The sequence below is a fragment of the Drosophila kikkawai genome, chromosome 3L, assembly GCF_030179895.1.
Source record: "Drosophila kikkawai strain 14028-0561.14 chromosome 3L, DkikHiC1v2, whole genome shotgun sequence".
Lineage (NCBI taxonomy): Eukaryota > Metazoa > Arthropoda > Insecta > Diptera > Drosophilidae > Drosophila > Drosophila kikkawai.
In genome coordinates, this window is record NC_091730.1 from 833499 (window position 1) to 853208 (window position 19710).

The following is a 19710-nucleotide window of genomic DNA, read 5'->3' on the forward strand; positions in this document are numbered from 1 at the left end:
TGCCAAGCGGAGAACGCAATTATTTACAGTTGCTTACGGTTACGGTCTAGTCTAGAGTTCTAGTTCTAGGTCCTAGTTTATAGAGCTAGATTTATATAGAACGATTCTCCTCCTTGGAGCGAAGGTGGATGATGCGAACGAAGGCAAAAATAGGTAGAATGAACACAAATCTAGGAACAGATCGAACAATTAAATTCATTTACACTCATCTATATATGTATATATATGTCGTATATCTAGAGAATAAACACTCGATCCGCGGGTCGAATTTAATTCTTAGGGATTCTTCTTTAATCTCCAGCTGCCTTGCTAGCCTATCTTCTAATATTTCCGCTGCTTTCTCCTCTCATTCTGGTTCCGGTTTTTAACAATATTTACACTTCTGGCGATCTTATCAGAGCGCTGGCTTACAACAAGGTAAGGTTACATCATATACATGTATAATCTAGCATTTATATATATATAATCGAATATTTTTTCGTTTGCTTGGGGTTTCTCGTGAACATAAAAGTCGCGAAAGAGTCGTTCCAACGATATATAACACTGTAATTTGCCTTTTAAAACGGAAAACAGAGGAAGCAAACGAAAAAAACAAAAAAAAAAAAACATTACAACAAACTCTGAAGTCTACAGCTAAGTTATCCTACATCCAATCCGTGTGCTTAGCCCTCGACCATGCGCTCCGTTCCAGCGTCACACTGCTCAATGACCAGGCGGGCGATGCGCTTGATCTCGCTGTAGGGCGTCTCGTGCTCGATGAGCTCATTCAGGATCTGGATGCCATTCTCCTGCTCTACCAGTTGACAATATTTCTCGGGGTAAACCTAGGGAGAGAATAGTTAAGAAGGGTTCTATGAATCCTCACCGTGTGTAACTCACCTGCGTCAGATTGGCCAGAGCCCAAACAGCCCAGTGCTGGCATTGGGGCGTCTCATAGCATCGCACCAGGCTAAGGATCGGCTCAAAGCTCCGATAGTTGATGTTGCGTTCGCTCTTGATGTTCCAGCGCTGAATGGCGGCCACCATACGCTCCAGAACATGCTCCCGACTGGGCGTCTTGATGGTCCAGGCCTCGGCACCGTCAGAGGCGATGTGTGCCAGCACTCCAGCCGCATTGTAGCTGACCTGGAAGCGCAGGTTAGCATGGTTAGCACTGCCCATCTCCATCTCCCTCTCCCGCACTCTCGCCAGCAAACTCGCACTAGCATCAGATCCACCCACCTCGATGCCGTCACTTAGGGAGTCCAGCAGGCGGGCGAACACCTCGATGAACTCCTGGGTCATCAGCTTGGGCCGGAGCCACTTCACCTCGGCCACGTTGCCCAGCAAGCCCATCATGTTGCGCAGCAGCTCGTCACGATCCGGGAAGGTCTGCGGTTTAGCGTAGATAAAGGGGAGATTATGACAAGGACTCGAATTAGATTATCAAAACTCACATGTAAACACTTGAGGAAATACTCCATGCCTCGACCATCAAGGAATCTCTTACAATTAATAGCAGTCTCATCAGTTACATTCCACATGGTGGACCAGGCCACCTCCATTACATCGTCGAAGACAGAGCGCGTCAGGCGATCCTTGATCAGGGTCAGCATGGTCTGTTGGATAATGCAATTTAATATATATTCTGTTTTGGACTCCCAATCGAGGCTCAACTCACACTGACTACACCCAACTCGCCCAGGAAGAGCTTTTGGCGTCCGTCCACCTGGCATGCCAGTGTGTTTAGAAGATAGATGGCAATGCGCTGAACGAATCCCTCCTGTTCCGTCTTGGAGACGCCGTGCAGCAGGATCTTGATGAGACGCTCGTACTCGAACAGCTGGAAAAATATAGATTTAAGTAATCTTTGCAGCTTTTATGGTAGTTTTTAGACTCGGCAACTTACCACATCGGCGGGCATGTGGAACTGGGTGAGTGTGAGGTAACCATTCCGTAACATGGTGTCGTCCGTGAGATGCATTTCCATGCCGTTGAGCAGTGTGCGAATGATGTGGTTCCGCAGCAGAGTTCCAAACTTTGAGCGATCTCTGCCCTTGACAATGTAGAATAATGTGGCACTAGAAGTGGATTTTGGGGCATAGTTGTAGATAGATAGTAATAGATCATCTGGGAATTCCCAAAAGTATTCCGTTTTCTCCACTCACCTGCCGGAGATTTGCATGTGCTTAAATTTAAGATGCCGATCCATGGCGGACAGCACTACATCCAGCGCTGTGTGTATGTCCTTGCAGTTCTCGAAGCGAAACAGATGGTACAGATCGTTGAGTACCTAAAAACGATACGTTAGATAAGATCCAAATCTAGACAGGACCCCGCGCACTCACCCTTGTCAAAAGCACCGGTCTGTCGTGATAATACCGCGCTGCCGTGAGGATCTGCTGCTCGTTGGCATCTCCGGCTACCTCCAAAGCCGGAATATCGTGTCTTTTGCAAGCCCAATGGGCGGTATGATAGAGTCCCAGAAACTGCAGTGGACGCTGAGTGCGCGATGCCAAGCCAGGGATATCAGTAAGGGCAAAGTTTTGCTCCATCTTAGTGCTGCTGGACGACTGTATGGCGGTACTGGCGGCACTTGTCGACTCCTTGGTGGCCACGCCATTGCCAGCCAAATTCGTACCCGAGATGTCCAGGTGAGTCAGGTGTCTCAGGTTGTCCATCAGCATCTCCAGCGTTTGGTCGGGTAGGTCATATGTGCCCTGGCCACTGCCGGAACTGGAAATGGATATGTCAAGTGTGCACAAGCGCCGCAGGCAGCAGATGGCGTGCAGCTGGTTGGCAATGGGCCACACATTGAAGAGGATGAGCGTGTGCAAGTTGGGCAGCGAGCCCAAAGCCTCCAAACTGAAGTTGGCCAGCACGCAGGAGGTGAGGTCCAAGTGCCCAAGATCGTGCAAATGGGCGAACTGCAGGCGATGATGCATTACCACGCCGTTGAGAACCAAACGCCGCAAATGCGGGCATGTCAGCTGAAAGTCAACCGGCTCCTTCTCGTTGGGCTCCGCATACTGCAGCAGATGGGAGCTGATTCCGAGCTCCAAGGAGCGCAAGCTGTCGCCGTAGTGGGCCAGCAGGTGGTGAGATCGCACGGTGATCGTATCGCAGTACCACATGGACAGCGCGAATAGCTTGTGGCGCATCAAGGTCTCCAAACCTGGAAAGATGTAAAGATGCCAGAATTACCCCTTATGTCCCATTGACAATTCAAAGAAAACCATAAAGAAAATCGTCTCACCAATGCTGCTCAGCGTGCTGTTGCGCAGATTGACAATCTTGAGCGAGGTACGCTGCGTGTCCTCAAAAAGACAGATGACGCTGTCGTCCAGCGGTCGGTTAAAACGCTGGTAGTTCTCCAAGAAACCGTCACAGATCTCGTTGGGCAGGACAATGCCCGAGTTGAGGCAACGCTGGCCATCGGGACGGAGTCCGCTGATGATGTCCAGGTTGTTGCATAGCTTCTGGTAGGCAATCTCCTTAAGGGTCAGCGGTTCCTCGTCCAGAGACCCGTCCTCCATCAGCCGCACCTTGCAGCTCATCTTCGGGCCACAAATTTTGTGCTCAATGATGGTGTCTGTAAATATAGGGAGTCAAAAGGAGAAGTGAATCTATTTATTGACAAGTCAGCTTTATCCTCTTTACTTTGTGATTTTGCTTTGTTTTGACATACTTTTCGTTTCTGTACTTATTGAGCTAATATTACTATTAATATTTTGTTGTTCCAAGATTTTGTCTAATCAAAATTATAGTCCATATTATGAACATAATTTACTCATAAAAAACCAAGTTATGGTAGTTTTTATTATATTATATGACATCATTTTGTTGGATTTTGGTTTTAATGATTGATAATTGGGCGTAAATTAATAAGTATTTAATTGAAAGCGGTTTTTTTTTACAGAAACTGAGACGTTCTAATTTAATTAGATGATAGCAGAGTAGGAAATGTCAAGTATTTATCACCTTTTACTACTCGTTCCAAAAGAAAACTTGTAATCTTTGTAAGCCAGACACTTTAGGAGTTAAACTGTCACTTTTAGACAATAAGAAACATTTACATTTAATGGTTTACCCCTGAAAAGAGCTAAGAATGGATACATAAACACCTAAAGATGTATTAAATTATTTTAATATTTTAGCTTGAGTGTAAAAATCCATATTTATATAAGTAAATTGCACATTTTTAGGTTCACTAATTACTTAAATAATGAGAAAGGAAGTATTTGTAATAATTAGAGGACAGAGACTTATTAAGAGTTGGTGACGACAAGTGGCGAAGTAGATAAAACTGGCAGTTATGCCCTAACCGGGCATTAAGAAAGGAAATCAAGTTCTCCCTACAGACAGCTAGCTCAACAGTAACTCTTAAAATTGTAGCTTATAAGTAAGTTCTCTTTGAAGAAAGGTATGTTCCGAGCAATGTTAACACATTAATCTTTTAATTTGTACCGTTTACTCCAAAACTTTATTTACATTCAAGTTTTAAGGAGTGCAAGTCACTTTAAGAGCGAAAAGTGGCTTGACCTCTAATTGAAATCAGCTCTACACGCCTTTTCGAACGCAAATTTCGCTGGATGACTGGTCAATCTTGGCCAGACTTCGTCTACCCACCACACTGGGCACGTGTCGTTGGGCTTAATCTGATTCATGTTCTTGAGGTCTGATAGCCAAACCTTATATAATGGCATCCGAGATAGGGACTCTGGATTATACGGACGGAAGGGCCCCAACACAGAACCAAAACAAAACCGAAGAAGAAGTCCAAGTCGTGTGTATGTACATACGAATACGGAATGTGCTGGCTAATAGTTATTCAAGTTCCGCGGATCACACAGACACAACGGAGAATGCCAACAAACAAACAAGCTTCTGTGTGAGGCTGTGTGTGTGGGTGCGTCGCAGTTATTGAAAAAAGCGAAGAAAAAACACAATAAAAAGCGAAAAGCGTCACCATGTCTGTAGCTTATCAAGGAGAATGAATGAATATCGAGACAGCCTGAACAAATCGAAACGAGCCGAGGCGAACAAACATAACTCCGAACAGCTGTCCGAGTATTTTTATCAATCCCATCCCGCGATCTCCACGCGTTCTGTACCTTTTATTGCTTAACGTTGCCCCAAACGGCCGTAGCAGCCTCCAAAAAAATGTCCCTTGCTGCTTTGTGCGTTTGCTTTGCTGTGTGTTTGCTGTCTTTGCTTTTGCTTTTGCACTTGCCACTGCGCTGCTGCTGCTGTCTTTTTTCTGTGTCTTTGCCTGCCAGCAACGAGCTGCGGCAAACTGCACTGTGCGCGGCGTGTTTTCCCGTGTTGATGCGCGCCCACAAATACAATTTGTCGCGTTTTTTTCGCGGAGGAAATCACTTCATTATTATTTTGATTTCTATTTTCTTTGTACGAGTTAGAGCTGCGAAGACTTCGATTGTTTTCAGAGATGCCTATCGGCGATGTCTTTATCATCGACTTGTCCTCCTACGGCTGGTCACACTTGTATCGCTCAAGAAGGACTCGTTGCGTTGCCACACTTTTCGAGGAAAATCGTTGGTTTTATTAATGTTTCTCAAATTTCCATAATTTTATGGGGCATAAGAACTTTTAAATTGTTCATGTGAGCAAGTTAGGAGGCAAAGCAGTGTGTCCTTGAACTGGAAATACAAAAAAATCGATAGTAGATAGTGTTGGTTAGCGCCGAAAAACAGTTTTATCTGCGGGGGAAATTTAAAAAAACATTGTCATTTAATTTTAAGAAATATTGAACAAAACATAAACAGGTCAAAGCATGAAGATTTAGATTTAAGCAATAAAAGTTGATTAAATGTGAAATAAAGGTGGAAGTAATTTAATTTCGTTTAAATGCGAAATTATTTGTCTTATCTGAATCTGGTTAAAATAAAAAACTATAATAAACCAATAAAACTACCCAAAAATATATAAATAAATATGTATACCAATAATTAAAATGTAAACTTAAAAGAACATTTCAATAAAAAACAAAATTGAATTTCAAACAATTGTGAAATAATAAAATATTAAAAAATTGGACTTCATTCCCTTTCACCCCCTATCAATACAGCTGAAATTCTTAATCGGGAAACTATTATTTATTGTGTAATTTAAGCGCTGAAATTAATCAAAGGTAAAATATACAGTTAGCTTTCCATTGCTTGGGGCCTTGTTTTTTCTTAGTGTATTATTATTTCCGTGTTGTCTCAGGGGATGAAGTAATACAAAATCAAAACACTGGAAGAATCCCCCGCCTTACGGGCCCAGGGATCTCCACACTCACTTTAAATCTAAATCACTGCGTTGCAGAGTAATCATCATCAATCATCTCAGCGTAATCATAATCTTTATCGTAGTCTGGCTGCCAACGTTCGTCTCTCGCTTGCGGACTGGCGTTAATAAATAAAAGTGCATCGATTTCTCATCGCTTTAGGTGCTATGTAAAAAAGAACAGAACTCGGGTCGGGACTTCTTTCTCATTCTCATCCTCCTCCTTCCATCTAGCCGGACAGATCGCCCTGATCGAAGATGCCCTGGTCGTAGAGCTCGGCCACCACCCTTCGGCCGCCAAAGAACCGGCCGTGGAGCGCCTCCTTGCCGCGCAGGGCCTCCGCGCCGGCCGAGAACTCGACGAATATCTTTACAATGATCTCCGCCTCGTCGTCGTCCTCGTTCTCCGTTTGCTTCTCATTGAAGATGATCACCCGGCTGACGGTGCCGAATTTGCTGCACTCCTCCTGGATCTCCTCCTGCAGGGTCTCGTCCACGTCCTCGGGACCCACCATGTTCCGCAGGATGATCACCCTCGAGTCTTGGGGCCGCATCAGACGCTGCATCACCAGCTGGCGGGCACTCTGACCCTTGATGGACATGGTCTCCTGCTGCTGCAGTGTCTGCACATCGCCCTCGTCCATCAGCTTCTTCTGCAGCTCCTCCTGCTGCTTCTCGTGCGCCTTCTTGATGTTCTCCGAGAGACTGGCCGCTGTCACGGCGGCATTGTTGGCAGCTGCCGAGAGAGCTGCGGCCGTGGCCCCATTGCTGACCTCCGCCGTGGCGGCCAAAGCGGCCACTGATGTGGGCAGAATGCCGACTGCTCCAACCCCGCCGCCAGCCACTGCAGTCATGGGCAGCGTGGGTGTGGCAAGCAGAGCGGGTGGCGGGAGAGTGGGTGCCACCGCCTGGAGAGGCTGCAGGCCGGCGGGCACTCCCAGCAAGCTGGGTGCCACGGCGGAGGGTGCCTGGAAAATGCCCGGCGGCAGGAGGGCCGCCGCTGGAGCTGCCTGAACGGCCAGCGCGGGATGCAGGGCAGCCGCTGATGTGGCAGCCGAAACTACTGGCATAGCACCCACCTTGGTGACCACCGCTCCGGCTGCCAGGGCGGGTGTGTTCTGCGACAGACCCAGCACCGCATTGCTGGCCACCGCATCCAAGGCCTGGATCTTGGCTGTGGCCGCTGCAGCAGCCACCGCAGCGGCTGTGGGCATTGTGGAGTTTGTTGTGGGACAGGCCAGGGCGTTTGGCGGCGTAATGGAGCGACCAACTCTGCAAGATTTCAGTTGGAAATTTAGCAAATCCTCCCCTAGGGTTACAAGCAAACTCACCGCAATAGCTGTCCGCCCAAATCAAAGAGATTCATGCTGGCTATGGCCTCGTCCATGGCCTGCTTGTTGGCATACTCGATGAAGCCGTAGCCCTTGTGCGTGTGCAGGGATGTGCCCTGGGCCAGTTTGCAGTATAGGATCGGCCCGAAGGCCTCAAAGACGCTCTTGATGTCCTCCTCGGACAGATCCGGATGTATGGACGCCACGTAGATGCGGTTAAAGCTCTTGGCCTCCTCCTGTACCTCGTCAATGACCTGCTGAGCCTGTGGCATGTTGCTGGGTCGTCCCACCTTGATGTTCCTGCCGCCCATCAAGGCTCCGTTCATCTGCTCCAGCGCCAACTGAGCGCCCTCGGGTATTTCGTACTCCACGAAGGCAAAGCCCTTGTGCTTTTGGGTGATGGGATCCCACGACATATTGATGGACTTGATGGGTCCAAACGGGGTGAAGGCCACCCGGATGGTGTCCTCTTTGAGCTCAAAGGAAATACTGCCCACGTAGACTCTGGAATGGCGAATAAGAAGAGATGTTATTAGAAAGGTTTACTCTTTTTTTGATCATTTACTTGGAAAAGCGGAAAGTGGGAGTCAGATCTTATCAGCTAAGAGCGCACAGTGACTGGGAACCTCTACGCCTGTCTCCAGTAACGCGGAGCTACAGTCGCGGGACCCAATCTTCGCCAGACATTTCATGAGTTTTACATCAGAATCTCCCGTGTTTTAAGCCCCAAAAGACCCCCGAAACAGTCTCTCTCACCTGCACATTAAAGCGAGTGCCTGCTGGCGCTGCACCTGGGTGCGCTGGGTGGCCAGCTGCTGCTGCTGGTGGGCCAGGGTCTGCTTCATCAGCACCATCTTGATGCTCTGCTCCATGGCATACTTCTTGGCCTTGCTGACCAGGTCGTGCTGCTCCGATGAGAGCTTGGGCAGAGCGCCGCCGAGGAGGCCCAGCAGGGCGGAGCGTGTGCCTGGCCCGAACTTGACATCGCCCGTCTGCTTCAGGTCGTACAGGGGCTGCGAAAGGTAGGGAATTTTCGAATCCGTGGACTTGCCTAGAATTGGGAAGAGGGATTAGTGCATCTCATACTGAGGAAGGGGGGCGGAGTAGTTCGCTTGAGTTCATCAGCTCTATGCAATTGGTTTCTGTTTTTGGGGAATTTTTCGGGTTTGACTTTGCTTTCTTTTTCAATTTAAAATTTTTTTTTTGGATTTTTCGATTATCTTGGTTCCAAAAACTGTGGACAAATGTGAGTCCGAGAAAGGGTTTTGAAATCTTAATCGCCTAAAAGACAAAAACTGCCTGCTGCCTGCAAGAAAGATGAAGACAAAAAAGAACAAAAATAAGAAAACAAATTTTTAATCAATATTGAGAGAGTCGAGGCGGGGGGTGTAGGCTCCATTTTTCGGATCGGATCAATAACTGTCATCGACTTTGCCCCGATATACATTAAGCAGCTAGACATTACATTTGTTGGACGAGGAGGGTCAGATAGTTGCTACGATTCTACCGTCTAGGCAGGAGGTCTTAGGTCTTGGGTTTTTGTCAGTGTTTTTGGCTTTTTATAAAGAGAGGCTGGAAAATGCAAGAATAAAAAGAGAAAGCTCCCGTCAAATTAAAACATATACGCTTATCAATAGGCAATTGGTGGAAGACATAGTGTGTATGTGTAGATGTGATGCAGTGTAGATATAATACGTAAATAGGACGAAATAGGACATCCACCGACACATCCGATTGTTGGTCGTCGGCTCTGTTATCTCGGGTATTATCGAACTGGGCACACAGCACGATGGGGAGTCCGCCGCCTGTGCGTGTGCTCAGCTCTGGCAAAAAGTGTGTATAGTTTTCATTAAAAAATTAGAAATTATAAGCGACCTTAGGTGCGGTTTTCGTATTCGTATTCGGTTTTCAGTTTTCGATTCGATTTCCATGAGTTGGGGGCGTGGTAATTGACTTGAAGAAGGGTCACACACATTTTACATTGCTCAGAGTGATAAAAAAGAGAAAAATAAAAAAAAGAAAACAAGACGCTGAAACGATAATAAGAGCAACAATATGTTTAAATTGGTTAGGTTCTCCTCCGCCCTACCTATGCACATAAATTATGTTCTGTTCTGTTCTGATCTGATCTTTTCGCTACTCTCTTGGTTATGTATTGGGCTTGGCACCCCAGCTGGACTTCAACCGAAGAAGAAATCAGTGCAATTTTTAGTGCGGATCTTGGGGATCGTTGAGATCGTGCTGCGGATTGATGAAGTGATTACCCCTTTGTGGACTTTATGACTTTTATGGCGACATCGGACCCTTTGGTTTATCGGAACAACTAACTGACTAAGCTAGGCTAGGCTATGACAAAACACATAAATTCATTGGTACTTAATGTAAATGCGCGCAACCACACTGGACAGGACCGGAATCAGAATCTGGAGCCCGGATCAGTCCCCAACAGCAGCTAGCTGGCGGCACACGAACGACGACGTGATGGCGAGGTGGTTAGAAGCGGATTAATGTCGATGTTCTTGGTTGGTTGGGCTGTTTTGTTGGTAGTTGGTAGTAGTAGTAGTAGTAGAGTAGTAGTGGAGTTATCTAATTGGGCATCATCTCTCTCTCGATCTCAATAACCGACCTCGACATCGAGCTCGAATTTGAGTCTTGACAAAACTTAGTCTTAGGCGGAACAAACTTAAAAGGAGAAAAAATGCTTACGATAACTAAAAAAGAGAGATATAGAAGAAAGAGAAAGAGAGAGATAATAGTTATATATGCATTTTAGATTAGTTTATGGCGATCGATTCGTTGACATTTACGCGTCTCATTTGCATATATTTATCGTTTGTTTCTTGTTTCTTATCGACTGGGGTATCGCGCCTTTTTCGATTTCGGCGATAGACTGACTCTCAACTCGATAGCGATATCGATTCGTTTCGATTTGTTTGACTCTCACCTCACCTCACACCTCACACAGTCTGAGTTATAGAGTTCATCGTGCGTTTATGAAGTCTGCAATTACTTAAGCAGAACAAAAAGAAAAACCGATTATTTAGTGGCGTCAGGTGCTGCCCTTAAGATGCAACGGAGTAGAGTAGAGTAGTAGTAGTAGAGTACAAGTAGGATCAAAAATATATGGTGTGCTTATGTTTAATGCTTAGAGAGAAACAAACAAAAATGCAATACAATATTTAGCCGGCTCCTTACGGCTCCTCGGGGACTTGATGTTGTTGATTGTTGATTGACCTATTAACCACACACTGAACATGTTTTTGGGACCGCCTCCTCGGTTATCATTCCATCATACTTAGTTATTTATAGACGAACAGATGGGAAACTTACCAGAGTCGGAGCGCGATCTCTTGGTGGCCGGCATGTCGCTGATCTCGCGCTGATCATCCGAACGCGGCGATCTTGATGCTCTGTCGTTGCTGCCCTGTGGAATGAGAGAAAAACAAGGGGTTAGTTCATAATTTTTAATACTTTTCTGGGCCTTAAAATTTATGTGTGCCATGGGAAATCAAATAAAATGATTTGTTTTTAAATTTCTCAAGCATGTCTCGCTATTCTCATTTTCTGAATGTATATATGCACATTTTTTTTATTGCTTTAAATTTGTATTTTACGGATAAATGATCAAAAGTGTATGGCAGATGGCGAAAAGTTTGGATATCTTCTCGAGGAAAAACTATTAATTATACTACTACAAAAGGTTATTATTTATGATCGTCAAAGGCTTGCTGTTCCAATGCAATTACTTTTTTCTACTGCCGTCATCGGTGATAAAAACAACGCCAGACAACTTTGAATGAGGTTTATATTAGATAATGTAAAGCCATCACCATATGGTTACATCCATCTATCTAAAAACTGCCCCGAAGCCTCACCAGTCCCCTCTCCCATTCACAGATAAACCTTCAGCGGCAGAGGAGCGAGCGCGTGGTGGTGTCAACTGCGGGATAGATACACACACTCCCCTAGGTCGCCTGCAACAGAGACGTCGGCGCTCCAAGCGGCGGCAAGGTCACAACGGGGTGCTCCCAGCACCGCCGCCCGCACCCGCTCCTCGCCTCTTCGCGCACTTTTCCCCCTGCAGCTGCCGACGCCGCTGCCGCACATTACAACAACGTCACACAGAGGCATCGAAAAAATGCGCAAATTTCACACGCTTTGCGGGACACGCTATGCCGAAAAAGGCTGCCAAACACACGCCGCCGCCGTAATTGCATGTCCATTTGCTAATACTAACCATGATCGCTGTTTTCCGGGTATTTTATTGGCAATTTGCTATCCGCAACACTGTTTATTTGTTAATTATTTCTTTTGCAAAAACTTGTCAAGATGGATATTCGACTAGAGGTGGTAGAAAAGAAGAAAATCGAATGTTATCAACATTTCCCACCTCTTAAAAATTTTCCCCTAAAAAATCCACACACCTGATACGAGAACCACATCGAATGTCATCAAGGGAAAATACTATCGATATTTTGAATACTTTAAAATATACCAAATAATATTATTTCGATAGGTATTTCATTGACATCCGGTCACACTGCCACTTAAGAAGTTTTTAAAATCTCGCAACTCGTCTATATATTTTTCTCGAATTATAAATCTTAAACTATATATACCTATTTAAAATGACAAGTGAAAAAAATCAAAAAATCCAAGACTAAACCAAAAATCGGCCAATTAAATATATACTTGTATGTCGAATGACGACAGCAGTGTGTGCCTGTATTGTAATCTGATTCCGCAGTAAAAGGTATACGTGTGATTCCCCCCGGATACTGGGTGGAATGCAAGTAAGCTTGTCATCTTTTAAAATTTACAACTGCATGTAGTTTTTCTTTATTCAACCCTTTTCTTAAGGACTACGACTAAAATTAAACTATGCTTTAATATTTACAACTCTCGATCATTCAGGGAGAGTTTTCTTTTGCCGCTCTTGTGTTTTTTGTTAGGGGTCTTTTTCTCTGACGTTTCTTAGGTGCGGAAAATGGGATAAGGGCAAGAGACCGCGAATTGATATATATTTTAGGGGAGGTGACGTTATCAATTGCTTGTGAGAGGAGCAGGAGCGTGCATCTAACCAATTACAGCAGCTTAGAGGGCTTCTCATCATCAATCACAATCACAATGGTCTATGTTTTGCTTACGATCTACAGGTTCTTGTATCCCGTGCGTATTCCATGTTCTTTAAAGCTAGGTGTCAGTCGCGCGACTTGCTTCATTTCCTTTTCAAATAGCTACATTTTTCAATTTAAAAAAAATCTAAAAAATTTTAAAAAATATATAAAATGTTGAGCTTTGAGCTAAAAAACAAATCCCAATCCTGGGATGATGCAAATAAATTAACGAGAGACCGAAGCACGTTACGCTCCCAGGATTCACTAAGTACACATGTGTAGGTTGCTTCGGTTGCTTAAGTAAATGGTTTTGGCGAGTGTTAAGTGTGTTCCAGGCAGGCTCTAGTTGGTTACTGGTCACCGGTGGCCTGGGCGAGCACCTTGGCGGCTAAACGGGGTCGAGGGCCGGGCGGGCAGCAGCTTGTCTCAAGCTCGAATACCAATCCGCACTCGACGACGACGACTATCACAAGGTTCAGTTTGTTTTGTTGTTTGGTTTGGGGCAGCAGCAGCAGCGTGCCTTAGTACAGGTCATCCTCCATGTTGTGGATGAGTATCTTCTTGTCCTCCTTGCAGCTGGACTTGGCCAGGGTCTGCTCCACCAGCTTGGGATCAAAGCAGGGCTATCACATTATAAAGATGTGGTTATTTATTTATATTATTTAAAATTATACACCCAAAATCCTTACCGTTTCGCAGATGTTCATATTGCAGCAGTTCTCTATCGTGATCTCGCACTGCTCGGTGGCCAGTGGGCGGTTGGTCAGCGGCGTATCTCCGGCGGAGTTCGTCCTGGCCTGCTTGCGCACCACAAAAGTCTTCCTGATGCGCGGCCTCTTCGGCTTGTACAGGCGGCGAACGCCGTGCACGATGATGGCCACTAGGAGCAGGCTGAGCACGATGCCCACGACCAGGATGATGATCACACTGCTAGTCCAAACGTTTGGCGTGAGGCACACATCCAGGTGCTGGTACTGGGGAATGGCGATATTGGTGCTGTTCTCCTGGGCCAGTTCCTCGCAACTGAGAGTCATAATTAGTTTAATATCTTAAAAATTAAAGCTTACACAAAGAACTCACATGCTGTGGCAGCCAAAGGGCACATAGATCACCGGCTCGTGCTTCAGCAGGCGGCAGAAAAGGGAGCAGATCTCCGTGGAGTTCTGCTCGCAGCGGGCTCCTCCGAACCTCGGTGGGCACTCGCAGCTGGGCTCCTGCTCCTCGTTCTCGCCGACCAGCCGACAGTGGCCCCCGTTGAGGCACAATCCGGAACACTTGCTAATCTCGCAGCGCTCGCCGCTGAATCCCGGTTGGCAGTAGCACTTAGGGTAGGCCTGTTCGGACATCTGGCAGGTGCCGTGGACACAGTAGTTGTGGCATTCGCGAATCTCGCACCGGGATCCCTTGAAGCCGGGCGGGCAGATGCAGAGGTCGCTGTTCGGGATGTAGCTGCCCCCGTTCATGCAGTGGTCTCGCTCCAACTGGGCAATCTTCTCGTCCAGCAGGCTACTGCTTTGCTTCCTGCTCTTCTCGTCCAAGCGCTGCTTCACCTTGCGCACTATGCTGGCACAGTGGGCGTCCTTCTGGAGTCTCTGGTAGAAACCAGTGCGGGCCACGATTCCCCTGGCCTCCTCACTGAGATTGGCCACGCGCACCAGCGGGCACTCCTCCGGCACGGGCTCTGGATCGCTATCAGGCTTGGATTCACTGGGGTCCGTGGTGTCCTCCATCTCCACTGGCCTGGCAGTCGTGGTGACCTTGACCGGCGGCACCTTTGGGTGACTCCACACCGCCTTTGTGGTGCGGTCCGTCCAGTAGATGGCATCGTTGGTCACGGCCAGGTTTAGGGGTTCGTGGTGCTTGTCCTTCAGCACCACCTGGCGATCGGAACCGTCCATCCTCGAGCTCTCCACCGCAAAGAAGACGCCCTTGAGGTCGTCAATCCAAAATAGGCGATCGGAAAGCTGGTCGACTACAATACCCTTGGGCATGTCGATGTTGGTGCTGATGATCACAGTCCTGTTGCTGCCATCCAGATCGATCCTTTCCACGGATGGATGCGTGATGTTCGAGTTGGTCCAGTAGAGCTTCCGGCGGCACACGTCCACGGCCACGCCATCAGGTCGTCCTCCCTCCTGGCTGAGATCCACTAGAACCTTGGGCGTCTCACCCACTTCACTGTCGATGGAAGCGAAGAAGATCTTCCTCTGTTGCGTGTCCGACCAGAAGAGGTTCCTATTCAGCGGATCGTAGGCCAATCCTCCCACAGACTCGTTGCCCGTCCTCTTAATTGCCTGCTCAGCCACATGAGTGGCGGCTAAGGCATCTCTTCTCAGGGAGAATATGCTGCCGTTCTTGTGTTTGAGGTCATTAAAGTAGATCAGCTCCTCCGTCTCGTCAAAGGTCAGGGCGGACAGCTCGTCGAACTCGTGGGCAGCCGTGGCTATCGTCTGCCAGGAACTGTCCATAAACTGGATCTTGGTTCTCAGCGTTACGGCGTATTCTGTAAGTAAGGGGATTTAAAATGGGAATTTGAAGGTAATACTACAAAAAAATCAAACAAATAATATCAAAACAATATCAATAAATCACAGAAAGCCTGGTTTGGTTTGTATTGTCCGATGTTTTTGTGTTTGCAAAAGATTGGGTGGCGTTAACTGAAGAAACAGGAAACTAGTTTTTCCCACAAGGGCTTACAATCCCACCAATCATTAACCTGACAGCTACGTGATATAGCAAGACCGAGTTCAGTGACTCATTTACCATGGGTACATTTAAATATACCAATATGAAAAAGGCTAAATTAAGGCTATATTCACACATTTGCAAGGGATATAGTTTCTAAGAGGCTGCTAAAATTGGCAAACGTGACCGATCGTTGGCCGCATCACTTTACTATTTATATCGATAAGAGTGGAAATCGTCTAAGACCCGCACTTTATTTACGGAAATTAAGCTCAATCAAAGGCAAAGACCCTCCTCTGACACTGATATGTCAAGCCCCTCCCGTCGGTCGTCATTAAACTTGCCAAAAGAGTCGCCAATTTCCAATCAAGCCACCGCCATTTGTGGAAATTGCGACTCGCATTGAATTTTGCAACCAATATTCAGCAATAAATTCCCGCCCGAACTGCGTTTTATTTTTATTAATTGATTATTTAATGCGGTGCCTCGTCTACAAGGAAAATATATTGATAGTTAGTTCGAAATCATCGAAAAGCATTTAAATGTGTCTAAGGTCTAGACCCAATGATAAGGCCTTGTAAATTTGTCACCTTTTGACAAGAACTGAAGACGTCAACCAGGAAAAAGCCCGAGGGAAATCCCTTTCTACGTAATGTCAATTAGTTTTGACCTGCGAAACTAGTTTTTCTTTAATCAGAAATCTATATTCAGGGTTATTTTCCTATCTGATTTTATTTCAAGGGAAAAGTATTATATTTTATGGATCCTTTCAGAGGGTTTTCAAATTGTTTTTGTAGTGACGTCAAAAGTTATAAATATATATTGAAAAACATAAACTCTTATTAAAAGAATGCTTATCCTCTAATCAATGATAGACCTTGAAATTTGTACACAAACATGGCGGGGCCCCAAGTTCGGTGTGCAAAAAATATGATAAGAAGCAAATGCTGATTCCGAATCCAATTCTGGATTAACCTCCTCCCCATTCCCAAAACGAGATCGAACAACCTGTTACCAGCGCTCTGCTGCTGCTGCTGTTCCTGCTGGGGGCGTGTCATTTATTTAATTAGGAAGGCTGGCCAGTTAATGGCGATGATTAAGCAGCTGCGACACCTGTTGCTGCTCGTGTGTTTACATACAAACACGTTGAGCAAACAAAATCCTGACTCGTGCTTTTCACACGGAAAAGGAAATGGCAATGAAGAACGTGCAGCGCAGTGCAGCAGCTGACGGAACAGAAAACTGAAAGACAGCAGTTCCGGAATATGGTATCAAGGCTTCACTTTCACAGAACCCAGCTTTAACCCCATAACCAATCGAGCAGATCGATTATCCCTCTTATTTTTGCGACCTGGTCAATAGCCCAAGTTTTTTTCGGTCGTTTTTGTAGGTCACCAAAAGACCACCACAACTGGTATCCAATAGATACAAGATACAGAAACAAGCGAACTTGTTTAACTCCACTCTAAAGACACAACGACGTTAAGCCCAGTTGCGAAGTTTCAATTACGATTTGGTTAGACTTCCATATCTCCAACCGATTTTTGGTTGTGAAATGAATATATATTTTAGAGAGGAGTTATGGGTATACTGACAGGTGTATTGCTGAAAAGATTTAGTTTTTATTACAATGGGAAAGGACAGAGAGTATAATACCCCGCAGGGTATGATAAATTGTATTTTAAGAGGCTCTTAACTCTTTACTACACAAGCTAGTTAATTTAGGTAACTTAAGTTAAATCTAATGAGGAACACTATTCGTGTTATTCAGTTGTTTATGACTACACCCTTTAAAACAAGTTTAATATTAGGGGGGTCCTGGCCTCATGATCTCTTTTCGACTTACATACTTTAAAGTAATATTATTAACTCCACTTTATAGTTATTGGTAGACCTCGCAGCTATTGGTTATTCATGATTCATGCATATGTATCTGTGTGCTGGCCAATTATTGATGGTAAACAAAAAAAAAAAAAAAAAAAAAAAAAAAAGCTGCAAAAACAACGCGTGGCTTAGTTAAGCGGTATTTACCACGCGAACGACGAACCTTTCCACCGCCTCGACAGCTGACCTCCACGATTCTGGTTTGAGGTCAACGTTTTTATCGATGCAGAAAATGCTAAATTGTTGATTTGTGGTACTAATAGTGAGAATTGAGTTATTAAAACTAAATCGATCTTTCATTCAGTTAATTAACTTTTCTTTAAGTATTTAAGATTTATTTCAGATGTAAGAGGCAAGTTCTATTTGGAGTTAAAAAACAGTAAGAAGTTTAAATTAACGTATTCTGTGAATAAAGTGTAGTTACTGTGAATAAAATAATTTTGTAATTAAAATAATTCCTTGAGGGAATATAAAAGTCATGAGAAGTAACAAAGTGAATTATTGAATTATTGTTGTTAAAGTGAATTCCCCAATATAAAGCCACGATAAATCCCATAAGATTTTACAGTCTGGATCTTTCCTTCCGCCAATACCATAACCAAAGTGATTGAAAGTTATTGTGGGGGCCACTTAAGGGGCCTGATAAGCCGCCTGGTCAGAAATTATTACGGCTTGTCCAATACAAGTCGTGAAATTTGCGCTATCTCCGCCGGAACGCCAGCAGTTCGATATGGATTTTCGCACGGGCTCTTTCCAATGCGTCACGGATCGAACCTTTTCACCGCGATATTCAGCCCATTAGCATTATCTGATAAAGCGGGGCGGGCAGGTGCTAATGGAATGCCTGGGAAATGCTCCCAAGCCGCACGTGGGCTATACGCTATATGTTCAGATCAGGTTTCCCTGCCATTCTGGGTTAATTCACGAAAGGCAATTTCTGCCTCGGAGCGATTAGAAGGGAACGTAATGGATCGACTGAAAATGAGAGTCACAAATTCCAAGACCCAGGGAAGAAAACTGCTGGTAAGCACTTCTCGCGAATGGAAAGAGGATACCACCAATGGCACCGATGAAACATTAGAAATCGCTAACGACACAATCTCCGAATCTAAACAAAACCGGCAAAGCGATGTTGTGGCATACGTGACAAACTAAGTGAGCCACATGGCGGTCCCAGTGGTGGCAATGTTGAGTACAGTGCACCCTAACTGACCGGAATCCCATGTGGCCATCGTACTTGAGCTATTTCAACATAATTTTAATTTGGAAATTTTACGATTTCAATTTTAAATATTTTTACTACCCATTAAAGCAAGACGTTATTCCAGTTTTGGAAGTTGGAGCCGGGGGGCCACGTTAAACCCAAAAGAGCAAGAGAGAGGGAGCGCTTGAGAGAGCGTGCAGTTAACCCCTCAAAGAGAAAGCCGGAGACAACAACAAATCGGCAATTAATAGTGAGTTTCAGGCACTGCGGATAGATTCGCGGCTTGAATTCGATGTTATTAGTTATCAGGCGACGTGTGCATTGTTGCCACTGATAAGCAGATAAAAGAATCGCTGTTTGGAGCGAGGCAGCCCCGATAGTCAGCTGATAGCTGTGATAGGTGATAGCACGCACACACCGCCGCGCGGTGGAATATGCTTCGGTTAATGTCAAGCGATTACATAAGAGTCATTGCATTGTTTATGTCGAATTGATTTTCAAATTGTTGTCCACCCAACGAAAAATGAAGGTTAAGCGCCAGGGTTGTCAGAGGCGCGGGAGCATCCGTAACTGTTTCGTTCCCCCCACTGGAAGGGATGGAAGTCCCTGTCCCCCGTCTTACCCCACTCCAGAGGCGTTCCGTGGCAGGGGACCAGCAGGCAGGCGGCGGCGGCGACCATTAAGGCTGGCAACACCAGCATCCTGGGACACCGGATCATACTTTGGTTATTGAAAGGAAGGCTAGCTAGGAGCTATATGCACCCTCCTCGATTGCACAACCGCGAGGCTTTATGGTTATGTTGTGGGAGTTTCGCGGCCAGGCTGCCGTTTCTCGACCGCAAACAGGAAGCGAAGGGACTGAGGGAAGGAAGCGGAGAAACAGCGCGCTGTTCTTACGGACTTTCGGAAGGGTTTAAAAGAGCGCGCGCCACGGAACCGGGAACCACCGTTCGACCCGACAATTTATCAATAAGTGGGTTTAAAAAATTACTCGGTTTAACGCAGCACTCCGAGGCAGTCCTGCCAACTCTTCGGGTCACAAATCGACATCGAAATATCGATAGCAAATGAGAAACCAGTTGGCAGTCCTAACTAGAAATCAAAAACCTGAGGGCAGCCAGGGATGAGCTTAGTCCTTGTTCAAGGGCTCAATTCTGAAAATAATTTAAATATATTTGAAATTGATCTGTTTAATATCTTAAATAAGGTATTTATATTTATT

The 19710-nt window shown here is 45.6% G+C and overlaps 3 protein-coding genes and 1 long non-coding RNA gene across 7 annotated transcripts; 1 reads left to right on the top strand and 3 right to left on the bottom strand.

Annotated features, from left to right (window-relative positions):
• Positions 1-521: 521 nt before the first annotated feature.
• LOC108079112 (protein zer-1 homolog) lies at positions 522-5409 on the bottom strand. 3 transcript variants are annotated; one of them, XM_017173350.3, is made up of 10 exons: positions 5094-5408; positions 3236-3571; positions 2328-3154; positions 2148-2272; positions 1889-2060; positions 1661-1822; positions 1437-1598; positions 1222-1371; positions 880-1125; positions 522-824 (listed from the first exon to the last, which is right to left on the bottom strand). In XM_017173350.3, exons 2-10 carry the CDS (start codon positions 3534-3536, stop codon positions 663-665), a joined length of 2307 nt encoding a protein of 768 aa, XP_017028839.1. In that variant the 5' UTR covers positions 3537-3571; positions 5094-5408; the 3' UTR covers positions 522-662. The 3 variants fall into 3 exon arrangements, with proteins under 3 accessions (XP_017028839.1, XP_017028838.1, XP_070141101.1); XM_017173349.3 differs by having other exon boundaries at positions 880-1371; positions 5094-5409; XM_070285000.1 differs by lacking the exon at positions 5094-5408 and adding an exon at positions 3640-3727 and having other exon boundaries at positions 880-1371.
• On the top strand, positions 4014-4847 carry LOC138928295 (uncharacterized). The gene is made up of 3 exons (XR_011444799.1): positions 4014-4111; positions 4185-4381; positions 4478-4847. It is a non-coding gene; the product is annotated as an uncharacterized lncRNA (long non-coding RNA).
• A 664-nt stretch (positions 5410-6073) lies between the features above and the next one.
• hfp (Poly(U)-binding-splicing factor hfp) lies at positions 6074-11975 on the bottom strand. Of its 2 annotated transcripts, XM_017173330.3 has the most exons (5): positions 11836-11975; positions 10929-11022; positions 8355-8649; positions 7599-8102; positions 6074-7539 (listed from the first exon to the last, which is right to left on the bottom strand). In XM_017173330.3, exons 1-5 carry the CDS (start codon positions 11836-11838, stop codon positions 6498-6500), a joined length of 1938 nt encoding a protein of 645 aa, XP_017028819.1. In that variant the 5' UTR covers positions 11839-11975; the 3' UTR covers positions 6074-6497. The 2 variants fall into 2 exon arrangements, with proteins under 2 accessions (XP_017028819.1, XP_017028821.1); XM_017173332.3 differs by lacking the exons at positions 10929-11022; positions 11836-11975 and adding an exon at positions 9474-9628.
• A 430-nt stretch (positions 11976-12405) lies between these two features.
• Positions 12406-19516, bottom strand: cue (Protein cueball). Its single transcript, XM_017173252.3, has 4 exons — positions 19111-19516; positions 13796-15218; positions 13405-13738; positions 12406-13338 (listed from the first exon to the last, which is right to left on the bottom strand). Exons 1-4 carry the CDS (start codon positions 19205-19207, stop codon positions 13237-13239), a joined length of 1956 nt encoding a protein of 651 aa, XP_017028741.1. The 5' UTR covers positions 19208-19516; the 3' UTR covers positions 12406-13236.
• Between the last annotated feature and the right edge of the window lie 194 nt (positions 19517-19710).

Coding starts and splice junctions, on each gene's coding strand:
- LOC108079112 (XM_017173349.3), bottom strand. CDS start 3,536: ATGAGCTGCAAGGTGCGGCTGATGGAGGACGGGTCTCTGGACGAGGAA. Junction 2,273..2,327: donor GACCGGTGCTTTTGACAAGG/GTGAGTGCGCGG, acceptor TATCGTTTTTAG/GTACTCAACGATCTGTACCA. Junction 2,061..2,147: donor CACATGCAAATCTCCGGCAG/GTGAGTGGAGAA, acceptor ATCCACTTCTAG/TGCCACATTATTCTACATTG.
- hfp (XM_017173330.3), bottom strand. Junction 8,650..10,928: donor GAGATCGCGCTCCGACTCTG/GTAAGTTTCCCA, acceptor TCCCAATTCTAG/GCAAGTCCACGGATTCGAAA. Junction 7,540..7,598: donor TTGGGCGGACAGCTATTGCG/GTGAGTTTGCTT, acceptor GAAATCTTGCAG/AGTTGGTCGCTCCATTACGC.
- cue (XM_017173252.3), bottom strand. CDS start 19,207: ATGATCCGGTGTCCCAGGATGCTGGTGTTGCCAGCCTTAATGGTCGCC. Junction 13,739..13,795: donor CCCTTTGGCTGCCACAGCAT/GTGAGTTCTTTG, acceptor TATGACTCTCAG/TTGCGAGGAACTGGCCCAGG. Junction 13,339..13,404: donor ATATGAACATCTGCGAAACG/GTAAGGATTTTG, acceptor ATAATGTGATAG/CCCTGCTTTGATCCCAAGCT.